The 22,964-nt window shown below is 40.1% G+C and overlaps 1 protein-coding gene across 3 annotated transcripts in view; it reads left to right on the forward strand.

Moving 5' to 3' along the window:
• GRK5 (G protein-coupled receptor kinase 5) overlaps positions 1-22,964 on the forward strand; it is a 300,122-nt gene that overhangs the window by 106,631 nt on the left and 170,527 nt on the right. For 2 of the 3 annotated variants that reach the window (XM_072623961.1, XM_072623963.1), the window contains exon 2: positions 20,232-20,327. The exons of the other annotated variant lie outside the window; for it this stretch is intronic. In XM_072623961.1, coding sequence (XP_072480062.1) covers positions 20,232-20,327 — 96 coding nt within the window. The remainder of the gene's footprint in view (positions 1-20,231; positions 20,328-22,964) is intronic. 3 annotated transcript variants of the gene reach the window in all.

A 22,964-nucleotide genomic window follows, 5' to 3' on the forward strand; every position in this document is an offset into this window, starting at 1 on the left:
CCATGACAACTTTCTCATGCTCCAGTGTTTTGAACTGTAAGATGGGGACATTTGGCTCTCATTACAAAGGAATATTATATGAATTTTTTTTCCAAGGGAGAATATTTATAAGGTGCTTTCAATCTCTGTTAAGAAAGGTGATTCAAATGTAAGGATCTCTATGATGGTCCCAATGAAACTTGGAGAATTTTTCATGAACAAAACTGCCCTGTTTGTTTCCCTGACAAAATAGCCAGATTTGTGCTCTGTGGGCAGACTTCCAGATGTTTGTGGATTTTCCTCAGTGATCAACTTGCCTTCCCCACCCACCACCTTCAATCTTTGTTCATATTCAACATAGAGAAAATAACAAAGATAAAAGGGACTAAACTTGTTCTGCTCTGAGAAGTGGGTTATTTTTGCAGTGAAATACTAATTATTGTGGCCAGACGTATTTCCTGAGCTGTGAAAACTATTGGGAGTAAAAGCTAAATCAGAAAAAAATTGATGCCTATTTCATCTTGGAAAGGTCTTTCATCTTCTTCTTCTTATTTTAAAAGAAAATCAGTTTTAGGGTTGGAGGAGGAACATATGCTTTTCTTTCTCCATGCATACTTTTCCATGTAAGTCTCTGGGGGCCACAGAGGATGACAGATAGTGACATTGGAATATCCTTGAGACTCATTGTGGTTGGAGAAAGAAGGGACATGTTCACCCAGCCATCTGGATCATTCATTGGGCTGATGAAATAGATCTTGGAAGCAAAGTCACCTCTAGAGAAGGGTCAAATCTACTCTGTGGACCATCTTCACTGTGTTCTTTGCAGTGAGTTGGCCTTGACTGTCTTGAAGGACTTAAAAGGAAATGTAATAAAGTAGAAAGATGACTGGACTGAAAGTCAGGAGTCTTGGGTTGCTTTGGAAGCAGGCCCTCTTCTGGTCTTCCCCACAACTTCCTTCCTTCTCCACCTCTCCCTGCCCAGCTTCCAGCATTACTGTCATGCTTGGGGAAGGCCAAGTCCACCAGACTTCTCATTCACTAAACCAGTGTTTAAAAAAAAAATCCTTTTGGTTGTGGTTTCCATGCCTTAGAAACCCACACCCTTGTGTGGTCATGAGGCGGGACCTGGAGGTGATGGATCCAACCAAAATGCTTTATTTCTACGATAGCCATACTTTCTTTTGAGGAATTCTTGAAAAGACTTTGCGGGGAATGTAATTTGAAGACTACTGGATTAAAGTAGTGTTCTGATCTAACATAGGACCCATCCATTGCCCAACTCCCCAAACCAGATAATTACATTAGAACTTTAAATTGACAACATTCTCACCACTGATGCAGATCTCTGCCTCTCTAAAACCATGCAGATAGGTCTTTAAGGGCTGCTGTGGCTAAAAATTGCATCATTTTGCATCAGGTAGTAATAAGTGTCTCTCTGCTTAGCCAAGTTCCTCAGACAATAGACATACATTCCCTCGCTGGGCCAAATATATGAATGCTTTCTGATTTATATGACTGTAGACAGGTACCTTGGCAACTAGGTGGCTCATTGGATAGAGTGCTGGGTCTGGAGTCAGGAAGACTCATCTTCCCAAGTTCAAAAATGGCCTTAGATACTTACTAGCTTTGTGACCCTGAGCAAGTAACTTAACCCTGTTTGCCTCAGGGTAAATTGTAAAATTTGTAATCTGTAAAATTAACTGGGGAAGGAAATGGCATACCACTCCAGTATCTTTGCCAAGAAAACCCCAAATGGGGTCACCACAAGAGTCAAATGAATAATACCAACAGCAGTTTGCCTCTCCATGACCCAGGCAGTCTTCTAAGATTTCAAGATGAAGGAACAAACTGCCAGAGAGGTGATCATACAGCTAGTTCTTTGCAGAGCTAGGACTATTTTTCTTTTGTGACCAAGTGATTTCACACTGATAGATAAGGGACTTGCTACAGATTTAATTTACCTGGATTTCATCAAACATTTGACAAAATCTTTTATGCATTGAGCTGCTGTGGAGAAGAAGCAGAGATGTAGGGGTAGAGACTAATATAGTTTGGTGAATTAAAAACTGGTTGAATGCCTGGACCCAAAGTAATGGTTCAATATCAACTTGGTTGGGCCCTGTGCTACTTAGCATTTCTATCAGTGACTTGGAAAACCCCAAGAGTTTAAAATGCAGATTATCAACTTTGCAGAGGACACAAAGTTGGGAGAGTTGACTAACGTGATAGATGACAGCAGTCAGGAACCAAAATGAAATTGACTATGACTTTGATATGAACCATATCAGATGAAATATAATCAGAATAAATATAGTCTTAGACCTGTGAAGATTATCTTCTGGATCCATATACAAAATGGGGCTATGGCTAGATAGTAGATTTTCTGAAAAAGATCTGGAGATCTCAGTGGACTGCAAGCACAGTAAGAGCTGATACAGCAGCCAGAAAAAGCTAATGCAATTTTTGGCTGTGTTAAGAGAGACATAGCTTTCAAGAATAGGAAATTATAGTCGTGCTGTATTGTGCTTTGAGTAGACCAGATCAGGAAAATTGTGATCATTTCTGGGTGCCACATTTATTGATAAGCCAAGAACATCCAGAGGAAGCTAACCAGGATGGCAACTAGCCACATGTGACCCATGATACCCTCAAGTAAAAGCTGAAAGAGATTAAAATGTAATTCCTATTTGATTTTAATGTGTTTAGATATTAATAAAAAAAGAAATAGCTAAACATATGTGGTTTTCTAAGTCATTATGCAGCCTGCAGAGATCCTTATGTCTTGGTCGGGGGCCTCAATTTCTATTTGAGTTTGACACCACTGCTCTGGATTTTAATATATAAATACTGCTTGAAAGAATAAGAGATGCTTAACCTTGAGAATGTGAGCTCCTTGAGAGAGGGATTTGTTTCATTCTTTTACTTCTGTCCCCAGTGCCTAGCACAGTGCTTGTCACATAGGAGGCTCTCAATAAATATTTGTTGATTGATTAATTGAGAAGATACTGATGAGATATAAAAGCTACCTTCAAGTGTTTGAAGAATTGTCCCAGGAGAGATTCAACTTGACTTCTCATCTCATACTCTAAATTTTGATCTGCTTGCCCTTTGCCTCCCCTCCAGCTCTGCACCTTGCATTCAGTGAGGGCTTGCTGTAGTTAAGTTCCCCACCCCTGCCCTAGACCTGCCACATTATGCTACACCTCTTCCCTCTTTCTAATTCTTGCTCTGCAAATAGTAATCACTGCCATCTCTACCAGAATGGATATGTCAGTCAATAGTCCTATAACTCCACTGGCTGTCTCTGTGACTTCCCATACCAAAACAACCTCTTTCCCTGACCACCATTCTCCCAATATGTGTTGTTTTCATCAATAGGAATGGAAGCTTCCTGAAGGCAGGGACTGTCTTGGTTTTTGATATTTATATCTTTCATACAAAGCATAGTCTGGCACATAGGAAGTACTTAAGCTTTTTTTCATTCCTTCATTCATTTTATAGAGGTGGAAGCCAAGGTCTGTAGAGATAAGGTGATGTGTTTAAGGACACACAACTAATTCCTGGAAGAAGCCGGGCTAGGACCCAAGTCTCCTGACTCTCAGACCCTAGTTCTAATTTTTATTTCCTTTTGGTACCTGCCTTTTCCCTAGAGGAAAGGAAATGTCCTCTTCACCTCTCTTTGTGTTGGAATATTTGGATAAATCTCTCTGGAGTTTGGGAATGACTCTGTGGTTCTTTAGATTAAACTTCCTCCTCCTGGTGTACCTTCCATGGGTTAGAAATTTAACTCAACAATCCTTTATTAAGCACCTACTATGTGTCAGGCATTTGGCTACCTGCTAGGGGCACAAAAGACAAAAACCAAGACAGTCTCTGACCTTAAGGGGCTCCTCTCCTACTTGTGAAAACAAGTATGGAGATAAATATAAAATACATTCAAAGTAATCTGGGTGAAAGGGAACGTTAACAACCAGAGGAATAGGAAAGGCCCAGTAAGTGGTGGTCCTTGAGCTGGCCCTGAATGGTCATTTCAGGAGGGAGAGCCTCTCAGTCCAGGGTGGTCAGAGAGTCAGGAAAGGGAAGATCAGCCTCCCAAACAAGTGTCTTCACTCAGAATGGTCTCTGGCACTGGGAATGAACCTAGGCCTTAAAAGTTAGAAACAGAGAGCCCTGAGAAAGGACCACACCCTGTCTGCTTTTGTTCCATATCTGTCACAGGGAGGAGGAGAGAGAGAAGAGACACAAAGTGTGGGTACTGAGGCCCAGAGTGGGAAGTATTTCAACATAATGGAGATTACAAAGTTTGGTGTCAAGGAGACAATGACGGAAATTATCTTGTCATGAAACAACACTACCCACCCCTAGCCTTGTTGGTGTCCTAGGCAAAGTTTCTTTAGTATCCCTCTGTTAGTGAGACTCAGTTTCCCTATATGTAAAATGAAGAGATTGGACTAGATTGTCTTTAAGATCTCTTACAGCTATAGGATCTTTCTTTCCCCTTTCTTCCCTGGCACCAAAACCTTCCCTATCTAGTGTCCCCTTCCTCCAGGGCACTGCTTTGTGCTGGAGATCTGGATAAACCAATTCTAGGTATCAGGTATGATAGCAATTTAATATACTGCCCCTGCAAGGCATTCTTTATCTGGAACCCTTCCTATTAACCCAGGAGCTGAGACAGTATTACAAGGTAGAAGGGAAAGTATCTTTAGGCTAATGGGGCCTTAACTCTATTGTCCATAGCACTACTGACCATTTGTTGAATCTAGCTCCACCACAATGAATGTTAGAGCTGAAGAGGCTTCTTAGTGGTGCTTCACAGTGAGAGGAGTGAGGCCACTTACTGGCCCAGGGTAACTCAGCTAGTGAAATGATGGAACCGGACCTGGAACCTAGGCCTCTCATTCGTAGTCCAGCACTCTTTTAATGACACCATCCCATCCTTCCCTTGCAAGACCAGTGTGGCTATTTTTCTCTTCCTTTGCTTTAAGTTCCAGCTAATAAAGTCCCATGAGGCATTAGTCTAAGGGACTACCCCCTTCAAAGGGTTTTGTGAAGGATAAAGAACTCTAGAAATATATGCTGTTGTTATGGCTCCTGAATGGGGCTGAGTCATGATGCGCCCGCAGTGTTGTGATGAGGCCAAGTAATTGTGATCCTGCCTTGTATGACGTGGGATGAAGGAAGATTTGAAATCAGTGAGGTGCCACTGCTTGCCCACTTCATTGGAATCAGGGAGGGCCAGTGGGTGGGAGCTTCCACTGTTTTTTTATGAAAAAATGAAAAGGAAGGGATGGGGGTTGGTATTTGAAGACTGGGCAAAAGGTGGCCCTGGAGGCAGGAACTACAGAGGAAGCCAACCCGAGAAGGAGGTCTAATGGGGACCCCTGCCAGGCTCTGATTAGCAGAAAAACCTTGCTTCCCTGCTGCCAGATCCTACTGGTTGATCATGGCTGCCTGCCACCTCCCCACAGAGACACTTTGGAGAAAGCCAGCCCTGTGGGCACTGAGGGGGAAGCTGAACATTGAAAGCTGAAAGCTCACCTGGGTAAGAAAGAATTGAAAAAAATTCTTTAACATTAACTACATCATGGGTACAATTGTCACACTCACTTCTGTTTGACTAAGGCGAATGACTCATGCCTCTGCCGCAAGCTTTGGGGGCAGGAGGAAGGCGAGTAGGGAGAGATCCTACATGGATTGTTATTATCTGGCCTTGGCCCTGATGCAGTGGGAGACCTTGGCCTTTTGCAGCTAAGGTCTTTCCCAGGTCTCAGTTTGTCCTAGGCAGAGGTAAGATATGAGGCAAAGAATGGCCTCTTTTACCTTCTCAAAAAAAAAAAATCAACCTGGGAGGGGAGGACCCTAAAGGTTTCTGGCCAAAACAGAAACAATTGCTAATTTACAGAACCTTCAGAGCAGAATGCACCTCCTTCCTTCCTTCCTACATGAATAGCAGTCACTAGGATACCAGAAAACCTGAGACCTTGACAGAAATTTATTTGAAACTGATTTTCTTAAATTTTAAAAATGTATTTTTTTAAAAGTCCTATTTTCACAGCACAATAATTTGGATTTCAAGTAAATCTGGCTCCCCAACCCCTTTTTGGTGCAGACCTTTTCAAGTGGGAAGTCCTTTTGTGAACTACAAAGCTGTTGAGAGGTTAAGGAAATCATTGGAACAGTAAATCAGTGAGGTGCCACTGCTTACCCACTTCATTGAAATCAGGGAGGGCCAGTGGGTGGGAGTGGCAGTGGAAATCCCTGGGGGGCCTTAGTCTCTCTCCAAATCTGTTCTCCATTCCTGGCCAACCATTCTAGAGCTAAGAGAGGGGGTGAGATATTGGTAGTACTTATTTCTTCTCTTGTGGACCAACCTAGACCAATGCCTAGTATTTGGTCTTGAAAGCAGTGGTAAACATATCAACATGTACAACTACATACAGTGGTATACATACAACATGTACACTAAAAGCAGGAGCCTCAGGGTGACTTGGTCACTTGACCTGGCATCTGTATATCCCAATTTTGAAAGCTGAATAAGTTTTATACATTTTTCTCTTTAGACCACCAGTTAGGTAAACACCTGGAGACTTCTCGAAGATTTTGAAAGTCATTGTGGTGTGATGGCCTGAAAGTCAAGACCTCTGGGTTCTAGTACCATTTCTACCATTAACCGGTTGTGTGACCCTGAGAGAATCACCTCTCACTTTGCTCATCTGTAAAATAAAGAGTTTTTAACAAAATGATCTCAAACATTCCTTCTAGCTCTAAAATTCTGTGGCATATAGTACAATAAACAGAGAGTTCAAAACAAGGAGTTCTCCTGTTTATCACTGTGTGACAAGCAAATCCCTTAACTTCTCTGGAATCTCCCTTTTCTCAGTCGCCAAAAAGGCATGATTGCCTTGCCTACCTTACAGGGCTGTTATTGTGCCAAAGCAAAAGAAGAAGGTTCGAGAAGGATCAAACATTAGACAAATGAAAGATATGAGCTTTCCTTCTCTTAGCTCAGGACCTGGCTTTACTTCTTTCCTCTCCTGCTTTAGGCTGTGTGACAAATGAGAGCATCATGTGTCATGGGAGCTGCTGTTGCTCCCTTCTTGCTTGAAGAGATGTTTCATTAAGAGAAACCCCTTGTAAAGGTTTCCTTCCCTGGGAACCTTTACTCTGAGTCATCACCTAATTGTGGCTGCTTCTGGGGGAACGCAGGCAGGGGAATTCCGCTGGCTCCCTCTCATTAGAGTGTGCTCTGGAGATGGACAGTCTGGCTTAATCAGTATTAGGATTTGTGCCATGTCCTGTGCTGTGAGAAGAGGGCTGAGCAAGGAGTTAGGAGACCTGGGTGCTAATCCAAAATATTTCATTAACTGAGATGTGACTTTGGGCAAGTTATTTCATTTTGTGCCTCAGTTTCCGCAGCTGTCAAAAGGAGGCAGATTCTTGCTTTACCTAGTTCACAGAGAGATTGCTTGAAAAAATAAAATAAAATGTATGAATGCATGTTCTCTCTGCTTGGGAATCTCGTAGCGCTTGTCTCTTGCCCTTTGCAATACTTTCATTTGCCCCATACCATATCCTAGTTAATCTGTATTCTTGTCTACTAGATGGTAAGTTCCTTGAAGGCAAGAAACTAATCTTATATGTCATCATATACGTCATAGCATGTAGCACAAAGACCTACAAGGGGAAGGTACTTAGTAAGTGTTTCTTGAGTTAAATTTATTGCATTGAGTTGAAACTGAATCTTAGGGATGAGGATAGAGAATGGAGATGCAACGTCCTTGATAGAGAGAACCCGCTGGATGAGAGAGGCAGGTCAAGACCTTCTTTACAACTAATAGTCTCAGAGAGTTGGCCAGAGCATTTAGACTTTAAGTGACTTGCTTAGGGTCATTCAGCCTGTGTGTTAGAGACAAAACTTGAACCCCAAACCTTCTTGCTTCTGTGAACAACTCTGTATCCATTAAGTCAAAGCTACATTGAGAACTGAATTTCTTGGATTAAAACCAGGCCTTCTGAGACCCTCCTTATATTGCTTAGAATCTGCTTCCTCTTCCTGCCTTTTTTCCAGATTCTGGATGGCTTCTTTTTTTCCTAAGAGAATGAATATTGCCAACTATAAGGATCCTTTTTCCCCCTTGGCTGGGTGAGGGGGGTGGAGGGATGGGAATGGCTATTGTTGTATGTCCCCAGCTTAACTGAGGATTCCTGCCCTACACCCAGTCCCATAGCCTATGAAATTCAAGTCACAGGACCAATGATTTCATGAAATGTTTCTCCATTACTGGCCTGGTTTTCTCCTCCCCAGGCTTGAGACCAAAAGGATCAGAGCCCTGGCAGCTCAATAGGGAGTGAAGTAATTTGCTTTTAAAGCTGTTGACTTTTCAGTTTGGCCTGTACTTCCTAGAAAAGGTGTGAGCACTGGAAGTCTGAGTCCAGATTCTTTAGCTGGCCATTCAGGGCTCTCCATAGTTTGGCCTTAACCTCCCTTTCCAGCCTCATCTCCCACTATTACTTTTCATGCTCTGTTCCCTGTAGTCAGATTGATTTGTTCAACATCCCACAATCTCATCCCTTTCCCCTCCCAATCATCATGATTGATTGATTGACCTACTTACTTAAAATAAGCCCTATCGATGACTTATATTTATACCACAATGTACTTATCCTGCTTTGGCCTTAGATTCCTCATTGTAAAAATGAAGGGACTTCTGAGGTCCCTACCAGTTTTTAATCTACAAAACTATTTCTAAATATGTATCTTCCACTCCTTATCTCCAGTCCTAAATATACTTCCCTTTATAACAAAGAAAACTAGTTAAGCAAAACTAACTAATAAGTAGTATCATTGTACAGTGTGTGCAACGTTCATAGCCCACCTCAGAGGCCATGTGGTACAACCTCCCTCATTTTTTCAGATAAAGAAACTGAGGCCTACTGAGATTGTGTGACTTGCTTTAGGTCACACAGGTAACAAACATCACAGGCAGGATTTGAACCCAGATTCTTTGGCTCCAAAGCTAGTACTTTTCCTATTATACCATATTATGTTCTCCCTTCTTTTCTCTTTGTTTATCCAAATCATATTCTTTGTTCAAAGTCCTACTCAAATCTTACCTAAATCTCATTAAAGCTTTTTCTTGGCTCTTTTTCCCTCTTCCCAATCTCTTCTGAACCTGTATAACCCCACTGTCTGTGCCCTTCCTCTGGCATCTTGAATGTACTTAGATGGTCCCAGTGATCTCATCATAGTAGGCCCACCATCTCATAGACTACACAGCTCATTCATACTTTCTTATTCTGTATAATTCGTATCCCTGGCTTTTTATTAACACACATACACACACACACACACAGAGGATCCACCCAACATATTGGAAACCTTCCTTTGGATCTTTTAATATCAAAAAACTGTCAAATGATCCTCCATTTTCCCATTCAGATCACAGAGTGCAAGAGCTGGAAGCGACCTTGCATCAATGGAAAGACTTTGATTGCTTGATTTATTCTCATGTTTTCCTCAAGGACGTACTTTGTAAAGTGATGTAGGTACAATCGAGTAGATTAGTTGAGTAACCTCAAAGAAGCAAGTAGCAGAATGTTATTAATCTAGGTGGAGATCTGTAGTAGTTTCCAAAAAAATCTGTCTTTGGCTTTATTCTATTTAGCGTTTTTATTGGTGACTCAGGTTACAGTATAGATTGTATGAAGCTGGGAGGGATAGGTAAAATGTTGGCCAATAGAATTGGGATTCAAAAATATTGACAGATAAAACTAATGGGACAAATATGCTAACATAAAGTTTAATAGAGATGAATGAAAAGTCCTACATTTGAATTGTAGTTTTAAAGAATCACTCAGATAGAGAATGGTAGAGGTATTCCTAGATGAGAGTAGAAAGAAGATGGAGTTAAAATTTTATTCTGTTGGAGCTTAAAGAGCACAACTTGGAACAGCTGATAGAAGTTTCAGTGACTCAGATTCTAGCTTGATATAAGGAAAAAATTCCCAACCAAATAGCACTTCCTCATGAGGGAGTGAATTTCCCATCAGTGAAGGTCTTCAAAGGAGAGGAGGGATGACCATAACTCATTGCTATTAACGGGGAGGGGCTTCTTTTCAGGCAGAGATTGGATTATTAGACATTTTCTAGACCCCTTCCAACTCTGAAATTTTGTAATTCTATGAATGGTATAAACAATTCATTTGAAGAGTTTGAAGAGATGAGAAATAGAAATTTGAGATACTAGTTGGTGATGTCTTAGTCATTTTTCTTTTAAGAAGAACTATCTGAAATTTTTCCATTCTTTTGGAATTTCTTCCTACTTTAGATACCTTGAAAATTGATACCGAGTGCCTTGAAAATTGTGTCCTTCTGTCCTTACTCTCCCTCTCCACCCACGTTTCTCTTCTGTGTATTTTATCTGGTCTAATTACTTTTCCTTACTTAATCTTTTTGAGTGTTTCTGTTATTTCCTTAGTACAGAAGAAGATAGATCCATCATTACTGAAGATGAAAAGAGTTTACTATAAAGACACTGGTAGATTTGTGTACCTATTTGTTATACTTTCATTGCTATGTATGAATATACTCAGGATACTCTAGCTCATTTTATTATCAAAAAGATTTTGGGGGATTTTTTGATATTGTTTTGCTATTATTCTCATAATGTTCCATCCTATACTTCTGTAATGTTTTGTGAATATGTTTATATTCTAAACTTTGCCTCTGATTGCCATATCTTTTCTTGGCAAGAAGATTGTTTGTTTCTAGCAGCAGTTTCTGGAGTCCTCCTTTTGAGATCTATATTGTACTGGTTAAAGTCTCAAAGACATGATGATGGTATAGTAAATTCTTTTACTTTTGTCTCTTTTTGATTTTTCAGAGCAATGACCTTATTTGGACAGATCTCATTTGAGCTGCTATATTGCATACGATATCTTTTCATCTTCTTTCTTTTTGCTTGTTTTTTGCTTTGACCTTTGTTCTGACTAATTTGTGAGGTCACTGCACAAATAAAGTAGATTCCAAAATGACTGCTATGTCTGTAACTAGTCATTTCCTGTCTGTTAAGATATACTCAATTTTATTTTTATGTTCTTTTTTAAGTCTTTCTACGCCACATTTAGTGTCTTTGATTCTCATCATGAAGTAAATATTCTAAAATTCATCCTATACTGATGTCCATCAATATAGAGTAATCTGTAAATCCCTGGACCCTACCATTTTATGATCCTTAACTGTATTTTCCAAGTTTTTATCATCATTCCCTGTGCCCAATTTCACAAAGAAGTCATGGATCATCAAATTATATTTTGACTTAATTTGTAGGACTTTGTAAGGCTCTTCATATCATTTTTCTACTTTTTCATTCTTTGAAAAAACTTTTGGAAGAGTAAACTTTAGTAATGTTCAATCTTAAGTACTTTGACCACTTAATGAGAAGACAGGACCCTTTGGAAAAGACCCTGAAAGATTGAAGGCAGAAGGACAAAGGGATAGCAGAGGATGGGATGGATAGATATGTCCACATTGAATGTCATGGAAGTCATGGAAGCCATGAACATGAACTTGGACAGACCTCAGGAGACAGTGGAGGACAGAAGTGCCTGGCATGTGTGGCCCCTGGCGTCACAAAGGATCATACACAACTAGACGCCAATGTTCGTCACAGTCTCTCTGTTTAAATTTATCAAGAGCACTACTGGATAAGATGCCCTGGGAAATGTTGTTTCTTGTCCTTCAGAGCATGCAATTAAATTCAATCTGCAAACTCCTTTATTTACTTCTCTGAGGAGAATCTGTGAGCTATCCTGTGATTAAGCAGCGACTTCTTTTTATCTACTGGTTTTATTTGCAGAGAGGATTTTAGTGTGATGTCAACTTATCACTTGTGGGACAAAGAACGCATTCAGAGAATACCAATGAGTAAATTAATATTTGTAGATGGTTTAAAAACTACATGATCCCATGACCCTTTTTCCCCTCTTCTATTATTCTACTGCCATCAGCATTTATTAAGTGCTAACCATATATTAAACAGTAGAGGAAATGGAGAAGGAGGTGAAGAGGGACACAGGAATGGGGTCCATCATGTATCTTGTCCATTTACTGAGTTGTTGCAGCTGGAAAAATTAACCCACCAATGGCCAGCCTTCTGATGATAGGTATTTCCCTACTTAGCCAGGCTGGTCTTTGGACTTAGCATGTGGACAATCTGTCACTGGATCCATACTTAATGTATTTCTAGGTTGAAAAAGAATTCTACAATTTTTATTCCAATAGCATAGTCTTTGTCAGCTCGGGGTTGCCCTGCCACAAAATGAAGCTTATGAAATTGTATAAGGGCAATGTACAATTGTTCATTATTTTTCCTGACTTTTACTGTTCCTGACTACATTAGAAGTTAGTCATTGTTAGCATTTATATGATATGTCAAAGTCTGCAAAGTGCTTTACAAAAATGATCTCATTTAATCCTAACAACTACACTAGGAAATAGGGTAAAAGTCAAGCCCAAGAGAGGTTAAGTGACTTGTCCAGGGTCACACCGCTGCTAAGGTGGGATTTGAACTCAAGACTTTCTGACTCCAACTCCATCATGGTATCGCCTAGCTTCTGGAGAACAAGGAAGTTATGTCCTAGTTCATTACATTCAACGTAATGTCTAACAGTGTTCTTTATATGGTATGTGCTCAATAAGGATTTATTGTTTGATTTATTCGTTTTGTTAATTCATAGAGGTCATTGCCTTAGAATTATAATGTGTCAGCGGCACTTTACAGCCTCATCTTGTTTTTGCTAATTAGACCCACATAAAGATTTTTGGAGGTTCTCAATAGTACCTCTGTGGCCTACTCCAATCTCTCAAAGTACGTAATTACTCTCAAGAAGTTAAGAGAGACAATGTCCAAAGTTTTACTATAAGGGAGTTTACAAAGTGTTCCTGGTCGGGCTCTCAGGATACTGGGAAACAATTATTCCAGATTGAAATAATAAACAGTCACAACACTCAAGTCATCAAATATGCAATTTAACAACCAAACAAAATGCTTAAAAGCCAAACATTTGTCTGGAAGCTGTGACCTCTTTGAGGCATGCTTTATTTTGTTTGTTATTAAAATATGAAGCCACCTTTGAGCCAAATTGAATCATAAAGGAACTAAGTTTGTTTTACCCAGAGAAAGTTTTGGGAAGCTTAGAATGGATTGTCCTATGAGTGGGGGTGTGCTCATCTCCAACAGGCTGAAATTGCTTTGGGTTGTAATTATGCCCCCCCACCCCCTTCCTCCTTCCCAGAGAAGTTCACATTTTGATCTAGCTAGAGGAAGGAACATAGGGTACAGCGTCAGGAAGCCTGGGTTTTGTTTGGCTCTATCACTCCCTAGCTGTGTGACTATGGAAAAGTCATTTCTACTCTCTGGGCTCTAAGTTTTTCCTCTCAAAATGAGATGTTTGGAATAGATAATCTCTAAAAATTCCTTCTTACTCTAATATTCTATGACATGCTGTAAATGGGATTGGGGCCAAGTAGGAGCTAGAGAAGGAGTAGAAGAGAAGCTCCAGTAGAACTCATCTTACCTCTCTTGGGTCTTTGAGGAAGAGTAACTTACAATACTACCCTACCATTTTTTTTACTTGCAGACTAACTGTTCCAGAAGAAAGGGGTTTGCACAAGTATAATTAATATGTGTTGGACTGTGTATTTATGTTTTGGGGAGGGGAAAGGGAGTGAAGGTTGATTGGGAATAGGGAATGTGATAAAGACCTAATAGTCAAGTAGTTTTCTGAGGTGTTAGGCAATCATAAAGCACTTATTAAGTGCCTACTATTTGCTAGACACTGTGCTACATTCTGAGAATGCAAAGACAAAAAAAATGAAACAATTATGGTCTTCAAAGAGCTTCCATTGTGGCAGGGAAGGTGAGTAAGCCAGCACAAATTCTTTGAGGCTCAGAATTCTAGAAGGGGGCCCAGGACCCAACATAGATATTTTATCTTTTTCGTCCATTGTAAAATCAGTGAATTTCAAAGAAAATAATGATATACGAAATTAACATTATATGCTTTAACCAATCAGAGCTACTAATTACATTTTAAGAACAAAATATTATTATATTTTAATAATAATTCTTAACCATGTACATATATGTTTCATATTCATTGCACACAATTCTCAATTAATGGTTTGTTAATTTTTACCAAGAACTGAGCATTTCCAAGGACCTACTTCATATAAACATAAAGTTCTGCACTTTGACAATAGAGCAGAGAAAACTCTTCTTACTATATGCAGATGCAACTTTCCTGAACTGATTGTTGTTTTTTTAAATATATATATACATATATATATATATGTATATGTAGCTTTCTATGAATAAGGTTGCAATTTAGGGTACATTTTTATTTTGTTATGATAAAATATATATTTAAAATTTCTGGCTGTTCTTTAATTACAAAAGGTTAAATAGCCTGCACATATATTCTATAAAAAATTCAATTTATTTTCTAAACTTTCTAAAATTTAACATTCTACTGAAAACAAAAAGCAGTTGCATTTGTAAGTAGGTCATTTTTAAATAGTTTGCATTTGACTAGTACTGTAAAAAAGTTGCAGCTTGTAAAATTACATTTTATGTGAATTATAGTAATGTGCTATATGCTTTTGATTTGTTTTTATATACTTAAATTTATATTTTCATATTTTTTGCCCTTTCTGGTGGGTCCCTGCCCCCACCTTTTTTTTTTTTTTTTTTTTTTTGCCTGGGACCTAGACTGACGCCAAGCAGAGGAGTTTGTATTTTTATCCTAGTTGTAATAGGAAGCCACTGAGGTCTCTTGAGTAGGGGAAGTGACATCTTCAGACTGGAAGACTTAGCAAGTTGGGCAATTGTTGGAAGGCTAGATTAGAGAGAGGAGAGCCTGGAAGCAGGAATTATGGCTTGAATTCGGGTGATTGTTATGTGAGTGGAGAAAAGAGAGAAAAATGCAAAAGATGTGGAGTAGAATTGAAGAAGTTAGCTTCTAATTTTCTATGGGGGATAGAAGGGTAAGGGACTGTGAGGGAGCAGCTAGGTGGTACCATAGTGCACAGATCACTAGGCCTGAAGGTAGAAAGGCACATCTTCCTGAGTTCAAATCTGGCCTCAGACACTTACTAGCTGTATGACCTTGGGCTAGTCACTCAACCCTGTTTGCCTTAATTTCCTCATTTTTAAAATGAGTTGGAGGAGGAAATGGAGAACCACTCCAGTATCTTTGCTAAGAAAACCCTAAGTGGAGTCATGAAGAGTCAGACATGGCTAAAAATCCCTGAACAGCAGCAAACAAACGAACCCAAATTAGACGCTACAGATTATCTGAATTTTGTCTTTTAGCACTGTTTTCATTTATATTGTTTTAGTCATTTCTGCCACAGAAATGATAGAATTGATTGTATTAGAATTAGAATTGATAAGAATTGATTAGAATTGATTATATTGATTAATGCGGATGGGATTCTGTTCGTTTCAGGAAGCATTTATAAGCAAATACTCAGTCCAATTTAGCATAATTGTCAAATGAAATGACAGATAACAAGTAGGAATTCAGATTAAAGTGATATCATAAACTTCAAGGAGGAGGTAGCGATTGAAGTAGGCCTTTGGGATGACTGAGATCTGCATAGGTGTTGAGGAGGGGGTATTTTAGGTCAGGGGAATGGTGTGAACAAGTGAATTAAGGTAGAGAAATGCAAAATATTTTTAAGAGACAATAAATAGACAAGTGAGACTCCAGCAAAGACTTCATGAATGGGGGAGTAGTGGGAAATATGAATCAGGAGTAAATTGGAGTGTGGGAGGTGTTCCAGGAAGACTAGTGCCTTCAGTACGAGGGCTGCTCATCCACCTTTGGTGGCCACTCTTCACCCAACTCTCACTTGGCTCTGAGAAGCTGTAACATACATGGTGGCCACAGCCTACTAAACCATTGCAGCAGATGGGCTAAATCAGGCTGAGGGTGACCAACAGGCCTCAGACACATTGGTAAGTTAGGGGAATGTTTACCACAAGCATAGGAAGACTTTCCCTGGTGCAACGGGAGGAGGAGAACATGACTCCAACAGCCCTGAGGACGACTGACTGCTGTGGAGTACTTAGAGTGTGGTCAGCCATCAAAGACACAATCTGGGATGCATCAACACTGCATCCTGGGCCATCATCAGTTGTTTTGACTTCTGTCCTGCCACTGGATAACTCTGGAAGAGAGAGCAAGACTAACATCTTTGTCACTTAAATCCAGTTTATGCACAAGTCAAGATGTCACTCCCATGATGTCATTGGTCCTCTTAGAAAACTGAAGGACAAACAACAAGGATTAGATTATGGCAGGCCTTGAATGATAAACTTGTCCTATAGACATTAGGGAGCCACTGAAGTTCTTGAGTAAGGTTATGAGGTGGTTAGTGGTAGGCATTAGAAACAGTAATTTGTCAGTGTAGGCTGTTAGGTTGTAAGAGGGAAAAAGACTGGAGGCAGCGATACCAGACAGGAGGTTATTGAAATGTTCTAGGCATGAAATAATAAGGCTCTAAATTAGGATGGTGGGAGGAGAAAGGAAGGGATAGATGAAAAAGAAATTGGGAAGAAAGAATCCATGGCTTATGGCTGGCTACTAGACATGGGGGATCATTTGCCTGAGCCTTCACAACCAGGATTAGCATCTTTTTTTTTTTTATCTCTATAGAGTTAAGAAGGGCCAACCTGAAAGTTTTAAAACCCTGGTTTCATGTCCTATTCCTAACTTAGACTGGTTGTGTGACTCTGGAAAAGTCACATAATCTCTCAGTGCCCCAGATAATTCTTTAAAACCATAAGGGGCGAATGATCTGCATTTGTAGAAGGAGTTGCCTCATTAAGAAGTCCCTAGATCCATGAAGTCATAGATTTAGCTAAAATAGAAAGTAGCCATCATCATGATAGTGTTTTAAAGTTGGCAGAGCATTTTATAAAGTGTCTCATTTTATGTATTATTTTAGTTTCTTATTATTTCATTGATATTCCATTGAGTTGTGAGCTCCTTTAGGGAAAGGACCGTCTTTTGCCTCTTTTTGTGCCCCAGGACAGTACCTGACACATACCAGGTGCTTAATAAATATTGATTGATGATTTTTATCATCACAGCAATCCTGAGGGATAGGTGCTATTATTATGTCCATTTTATAGATGCTACTACTTGCATCACTTACCTCATGGCACTGTTGTGAGAAGGATGCTTTGGAACTGGAAATTACTAGATGAACATGAGCTACTAATTAAAGGGGTTTGTAGATTGGAAAGCACTTGAGGTTAGACAGTGCTTTGGTTTTGTCTGTTTCCTCAGTGCCCTGGTATGTAATAGAATGATGCTTCATAAATAAATACTTATTGCGTGTGCCCTCCAGCAAATTACTTAACCCCTCTAAGTCTGAGAAGCCCCATCTGTAAAATAAAGAGATTAGACAAGATGGCTTCTAAGTTTCTTTTAGGCCCTAAATCTATGATTCCATTATCTTAGGAAGGAAATATATTAGTCCAATAAATAAATAAATAATCAAACAAATAAGGCATGAGTGAGGTAGATATGAAATTTTTCACCAGTCCCTGAGTATTAGATCTAGCAAAGACCTCATGAAGTTGGAAGCTTTGGAATAAATAGAAGGAAGGATTACTGTGTCTTCTCAGTAAATATCAGATATGTAAATCTCATCAGTGATGCTCATGAAGCGTTTAGATAAGTTCAAGTAGGACTTCAAGAATAAATTATTTCATTAATATTCAACAAATCTGTCATCTCAGTGACGTGGATCACGAAATCATAGATTCATAAATTCCTGTTTCTTTCTGGGTACTTTTTTCTCCTTGAATACTTATTTTGCCCTCTGGTTCTAGAATCTCAGGGCAGTTTTCCTTGATAATTTCATGAAAGATGATGTCTAGGCTCTTTTTTTGATCATGGCTTTCGGGTAGTCCTATAATTTTTAAAATGTCTCTCCTGGACCTATTTTCCAGGTCAGTTGTTTTTCCAATGAGATATTTCACATTATGTTCCATTTTTTCATTCTTTTGGTTTTGTTTTGTGATTTCTTGGTGTCTCATAAAGTCATTAGCCTCCATCTGTTCCATTCTAATTTTGAAAGAACTATTTTCTTCAGTGAGCTTTTGAACCTCCTTTTCCATTTGGCTAATTCTGCTTTTGAAAGCATTCTTCTCCTCATTGGCTTTTTGGACTTCTTTTGCCAATTGAGTTAGCCTATTTTTCAAGGTGTAATTTTCTTCAGCATGTTTTTGGGTCTCCTTCAGCAAGGTGTTGACCTGCTTTTCATGCTTTTCTTGCATCTCTCTCATTTCTCTTCCCAGTTTTTCCTCCACCTCTCTAACTTGATTTTCAAAATCCTTTTTGAGCTCTTCCATGTCCTGAGCCCACTGAATATTTATTTTGCCTGTTTGGGATACAGAAGCCTTGATTTCTATGTCTTTCCCTGATGGTAAGCATTGTTCTTCCTCATCTGAAAGGAAGGGAGGAGATATATGTTCACCAAGAAAGTAGCCTTCTATGGTCTTATTTTTTTCCCCTTTTCTGGGCATTTTCCCAGTAGGTTACTTGACTTCTCTGGGTATTTTTTTCTGCTGGTACCAATCACAACCTATCCATGTCCTTTGTGATTCTTGTGCACACTGCCCTATTAATAATCTGGTGATAGATTTAGATGTGAAAGTGACTGAAGAGACCATCAAATCTAACATCCCCTTCCCCCATTTTACTGTTGAAGATATTGAGAAACAAAAGTTAAGTGATTTCTCCAGGGTCATGCATCTACTAAGTGTTTGAAGCAAAAATTGGACCTAAGTGCTCCTGACACAGAAACGAAGGTTCAGTCCTTCAGACCACACTGCTATTCTACAGTCTACTGAATAACTTAGGGCTACTCTCTAGGTCTTCTAATATTCTGTGAATTCTACGGCAGTAGTCAGCCTGCCCATTGGTCTTCCCTTACTCTTGATACATGACTAACCCAAGTCCTTTTCCTCATTCTACCACTCCTGGATGGTATCTTTCACACAACTTCTTGCACACAAATCATTGTTGGTAATATGTGGCTTATACCTATCATAGGTATGCTAAGGCAAGCCCAAACTGACTTGAGAAAGCCCATTGTTAAATTTTCATTATGAGCTGAAAATTTGTCTCCCTCTTGTCAACGGAATTGAAATGCTAGAAATCAGGGCTTGATTAATTATTTGTGGATTATCTAGACTTCAGAAAGATGAAAAAATGTTAATAATGTATATTAAAATTAAAAGTGTGTCTTGCATACATTTCCCCCTTCCCCCTATCCCAAGAGCCAGGTGTTAAACTTTTACCAGCACACTATTTATACCCACCATGTTTCACACCACTGTCCTTTGGGTTACCTGCTATTTTAATTTTTAGGAGAGAAAAATGTTTCTTCATTTGTAGCCATATAACAAGCAGCCTTGGAAAAATATTACTAAAAAGACATCCTTTAATGTCAAGGAATAGCTGCACAGTTTTCCCACCTGTAGGCCGGACCACACTCTTTCTCCTATTCTGTTCTCAGGCCAGTTCGTTGTCTCTCCGTAATCAGTGATACTCATGAAGCAGGTCCAAGAAATGGACTAACACAGTAGACTAATAGACTAGCTCAGTGCAATACTCATTCATCTCTATAGCATAGCATAGTTAGGATGATAGGTGTTCTTTGTCCAGCTGATTTTTCCAGTGTACGATACTAATGATAGGTTAACAGAAATTCCAAATGCTTGTAGAATCATGGCAATCACCATCTTTTTGATTCAGACTTATTAATTTCATCCATTTAGGAAACTTCCTGTAAGGAAATGCCTTCTATGAATGCAGATTGACTGCTGTTTTGCAACTTTGAGCCTTAGAGATATCTGGGGCACTGAGAGAGTGCCTATGCTGCCTCTCAAATACAGCTTTGTTTCCCTGATAACTAGAATTTGGGAAGATTAGAAGGTGGATAAGCATTTGTTGATCAAGTCTGGCATTTTTGTGTGATTATAAAAACAATTCTCTTTTTTATCCTCCCATGATACATCTAATGTTTTCAGGGTGTAGAGGAAGGTCAAATGATAAGGCTTCTCCCTGAGTCAGTTTCCATATCTGTGACTGTAGCAGAGTGGTTGTTTCTACCTTCTTGGAGGCTGTGAGTAATAGCTCCCTCTCTTTTTTTTTGTTTTCCTTTGCAGGGGGTGGAGGAAAGCGTAAAGGCAAAAGCAAAAAGTGGAAGGAAATCTTGAAGTTCCCTCACATTAGCCAGTGTGAAGATCTCCGGAAGATGATAGGTAAGCTCTCTCCTGTGCAGGAAAAGAAGAGGGAGCCAGAAGTTTCTATGAGAGGGAGAAGGAGAAGGTTCCAGGGTCTAGTCACTCAACCTGGTTATGGGAGATGGAAGTTTCTGTGGCAGAAGCTGGTGAGGTTTTAGTAAACCTAGGACTTGCCTTTGTAGGAGGAGGGATTTCTAGTCATCTCTGTTGAGAAAACAGTAGTTGCCCTAATTTAGACGCCATCATTTGTGACAAGATCCCTGGGTTCTTCCTTGAGTGGCAGAGTGGTCTAGGGTGAAAGAGTTTAAAATATTTCCTTTGTTCTTTTTATTTATATCAGCTTACTACATAATATTTAATTATATGTTGAAGTTTTTTCTAACATTTGTTTATTGCATTCATTCTTTTCATGGAGAGTGTTTTAATTGATGTGACCTCAATAGGAAAGCAGAATAAATTCCTATTTATTTGGAGTCCAAATAACCACATAGTTTAATTACCATAACCAAGGGGGTTAATTCCTTAATACTGCTGGTGTTCAAAGCTGAGATATCGAATCTATAGACACTTAGCCTGAGAGTGTAGCAGAAAGACCACTGGCCAGGCAGCCCCTTCTTCCTGTTCTTCTTTTTCCCCATCCCCCTTCCATCTCTAACCTGTATGAACCCTCAAAGATCTGGAGAAAGATGTCACAAGGTGAGAAGTAAAGGTGATGGACCATGGATGGATAGCCTGAGTGCTTCACTGATATTCTCTGATATTAGGAGAAAGGGAGAAAGGCTGCTAGCATGTTGAGGGAACCTCTCTCTGGGGCACACTTATGGGAAGACGTGGAGAAGTCAACCCAGGCTGGGCAGGGTTGGACATTAGTGGAGGGACCATCTAAATTGACAGGGTCACAGATCCATTTGGGTATTTGAGTCTCTGAGTATAAATGTCAGTTGTTGTCAGACAGCCTCCCTCAGATATCCCCGTTTTTCCTTGTCAAGACTTTCCAAAGTGCAGAAAGCATCTTATCTCCCACAGCCTCCGAGGTGAAAATGGTTTAACAGTGATAATGTGAGAAACATTGGCTCTGAGTTTCTACCCTCCTTACAACCCCCTTTCTCCTCCTGCTCCTCATTCCCTTCTAGAACCCAGGTATTTGTGGGCCCCAGGGCTTCTCATTGGAGATCCCTGAGGTTCTGGCTGCGGGCAAGTGTGTGTGTGCAGCAGTTTAGGGCTCCCCTCGGGATCCATAAAGCAAGCCTTCCCTTCGTCTGTGTGGATGTGTGAGAAACGTACATGACTCAGGGCAAGAACTCGAATTTTTCTGTTCCCCTCAGGGGGCATTGAAAAGAGTCTGTGTCTCAAGGAGTACGGCCTGAGGAGAAGCCGGAGGAAACAGGAAGGCTGAACTAACCTGAGGGGCTGCAGCTTGTGTTGGCACAGTTAGGAGTCAGTTCATGCCTCTCGGTTCTCTCCATGTTTACAGTGGACTCTGTGTTTGACTATCCATCGTCTGGTCCCCGGGAAAGGATTTCTTAATAAAAAATCACTTTTTCCAGAATAGATACAAAACCCAAACACTAGTAGATGAGCGGTGTGTGTGTGTGTGTGTGTGTGTGTGAGAGAGAGAGAGAGAGAGATAGAGACAGAGAGAGAGACAGAGAGACAGAGAGAGAGAATGTGTGAGAAAAAGACAGAGGGTGTATGTGTGTGTGTGTGTGTGTATGTGAGAGAGAAAGAGAGAGAGAGAGACAGAGAGACAGAGAGAGACAGAGAGACAGAGAGAGAGACAGAGAGACAGAGAGAGAGACAGAGAGAGAGAATGTGTGAGAAAAAGACAGAGGGTGTATGTGTGTGTGTGTGTGTGTGTGTGTGAGAGAGAGAGAGAGAGAGAGAGAGAGAGAGAGAGAGAGAGAGAGAGAGAGAGAGACAGAGAGACAGAGAGAGAGAGAGACAGAGAGAGACAGAGAGACAGAGAGACAGAGAGACAGAGAGAGAGAGACAGAGAGAGAGAGAGAGAGAGAGAGAGAGAGAGAGAGAGAGAGAGAGAGAGCCTAGCTTGGATATTGCTTAAGAAAGTGCTATTTACTGAGGAAGCTATTTGACAGGTTGTGTGCCAAGCTGATGTACTCTTTTCTTTGATTTTGGTCCAGAAGGCCCCTCTCCAAAAGCAGTGCTTTGACTCATATTGTGTGCAAGGTACCTGAGCTGGTAGAAGAGCAAAGCCCTGAAAGAAGATTGTATCCAGGGTCTTTAGAGGTCAGGAGGATCCATCTGTTATCCCCCACAGTGGTGTAGGGAAGCATGGGGAGAGCTCTCAGGGAGGGGAGGTCACATTTTTTAGTGCTTCAAGGTTTATGAAGCACTTTTTTTTTTGCAACAATCTCATGGCATAGGTTAGGCAAATATTGTTTTCCCCATTCACCTTTCCAGGCTTATTTCATATCATTTCACTTCATGTACTTTATGGTCCATCCATTTCCTCACAGAGAACACTCCATCTCCTGTCTCTGTGTATCCATGCCTACAATGCACACCTTCCTTATCTCCATTTCTTATGCCTCAAATCTTTCAAGGTTCAGATCAAATTCTCCCTCCTACATGAGGCCTTTCCTGATCCCCAGTCCTTAGCTTATCCTTCAAAGTCAGTCATTTTTGCCTCAACAT

Source organism: Notamacropus eugenii, chromosome 1 (assembly GCF_028372415.1).
Source record: "Notamacropus eugenii isolate mMacEug1 chromosome 1, mMacEug1.pri_v2, whole genome shotgun sequence".
Lineage (NCBI taxonomy): Eukaryota > Metazoa > Chordata > Mammalia > Diprotodontia > Macropodidae > Notamacropus > Notamacropus eugenii.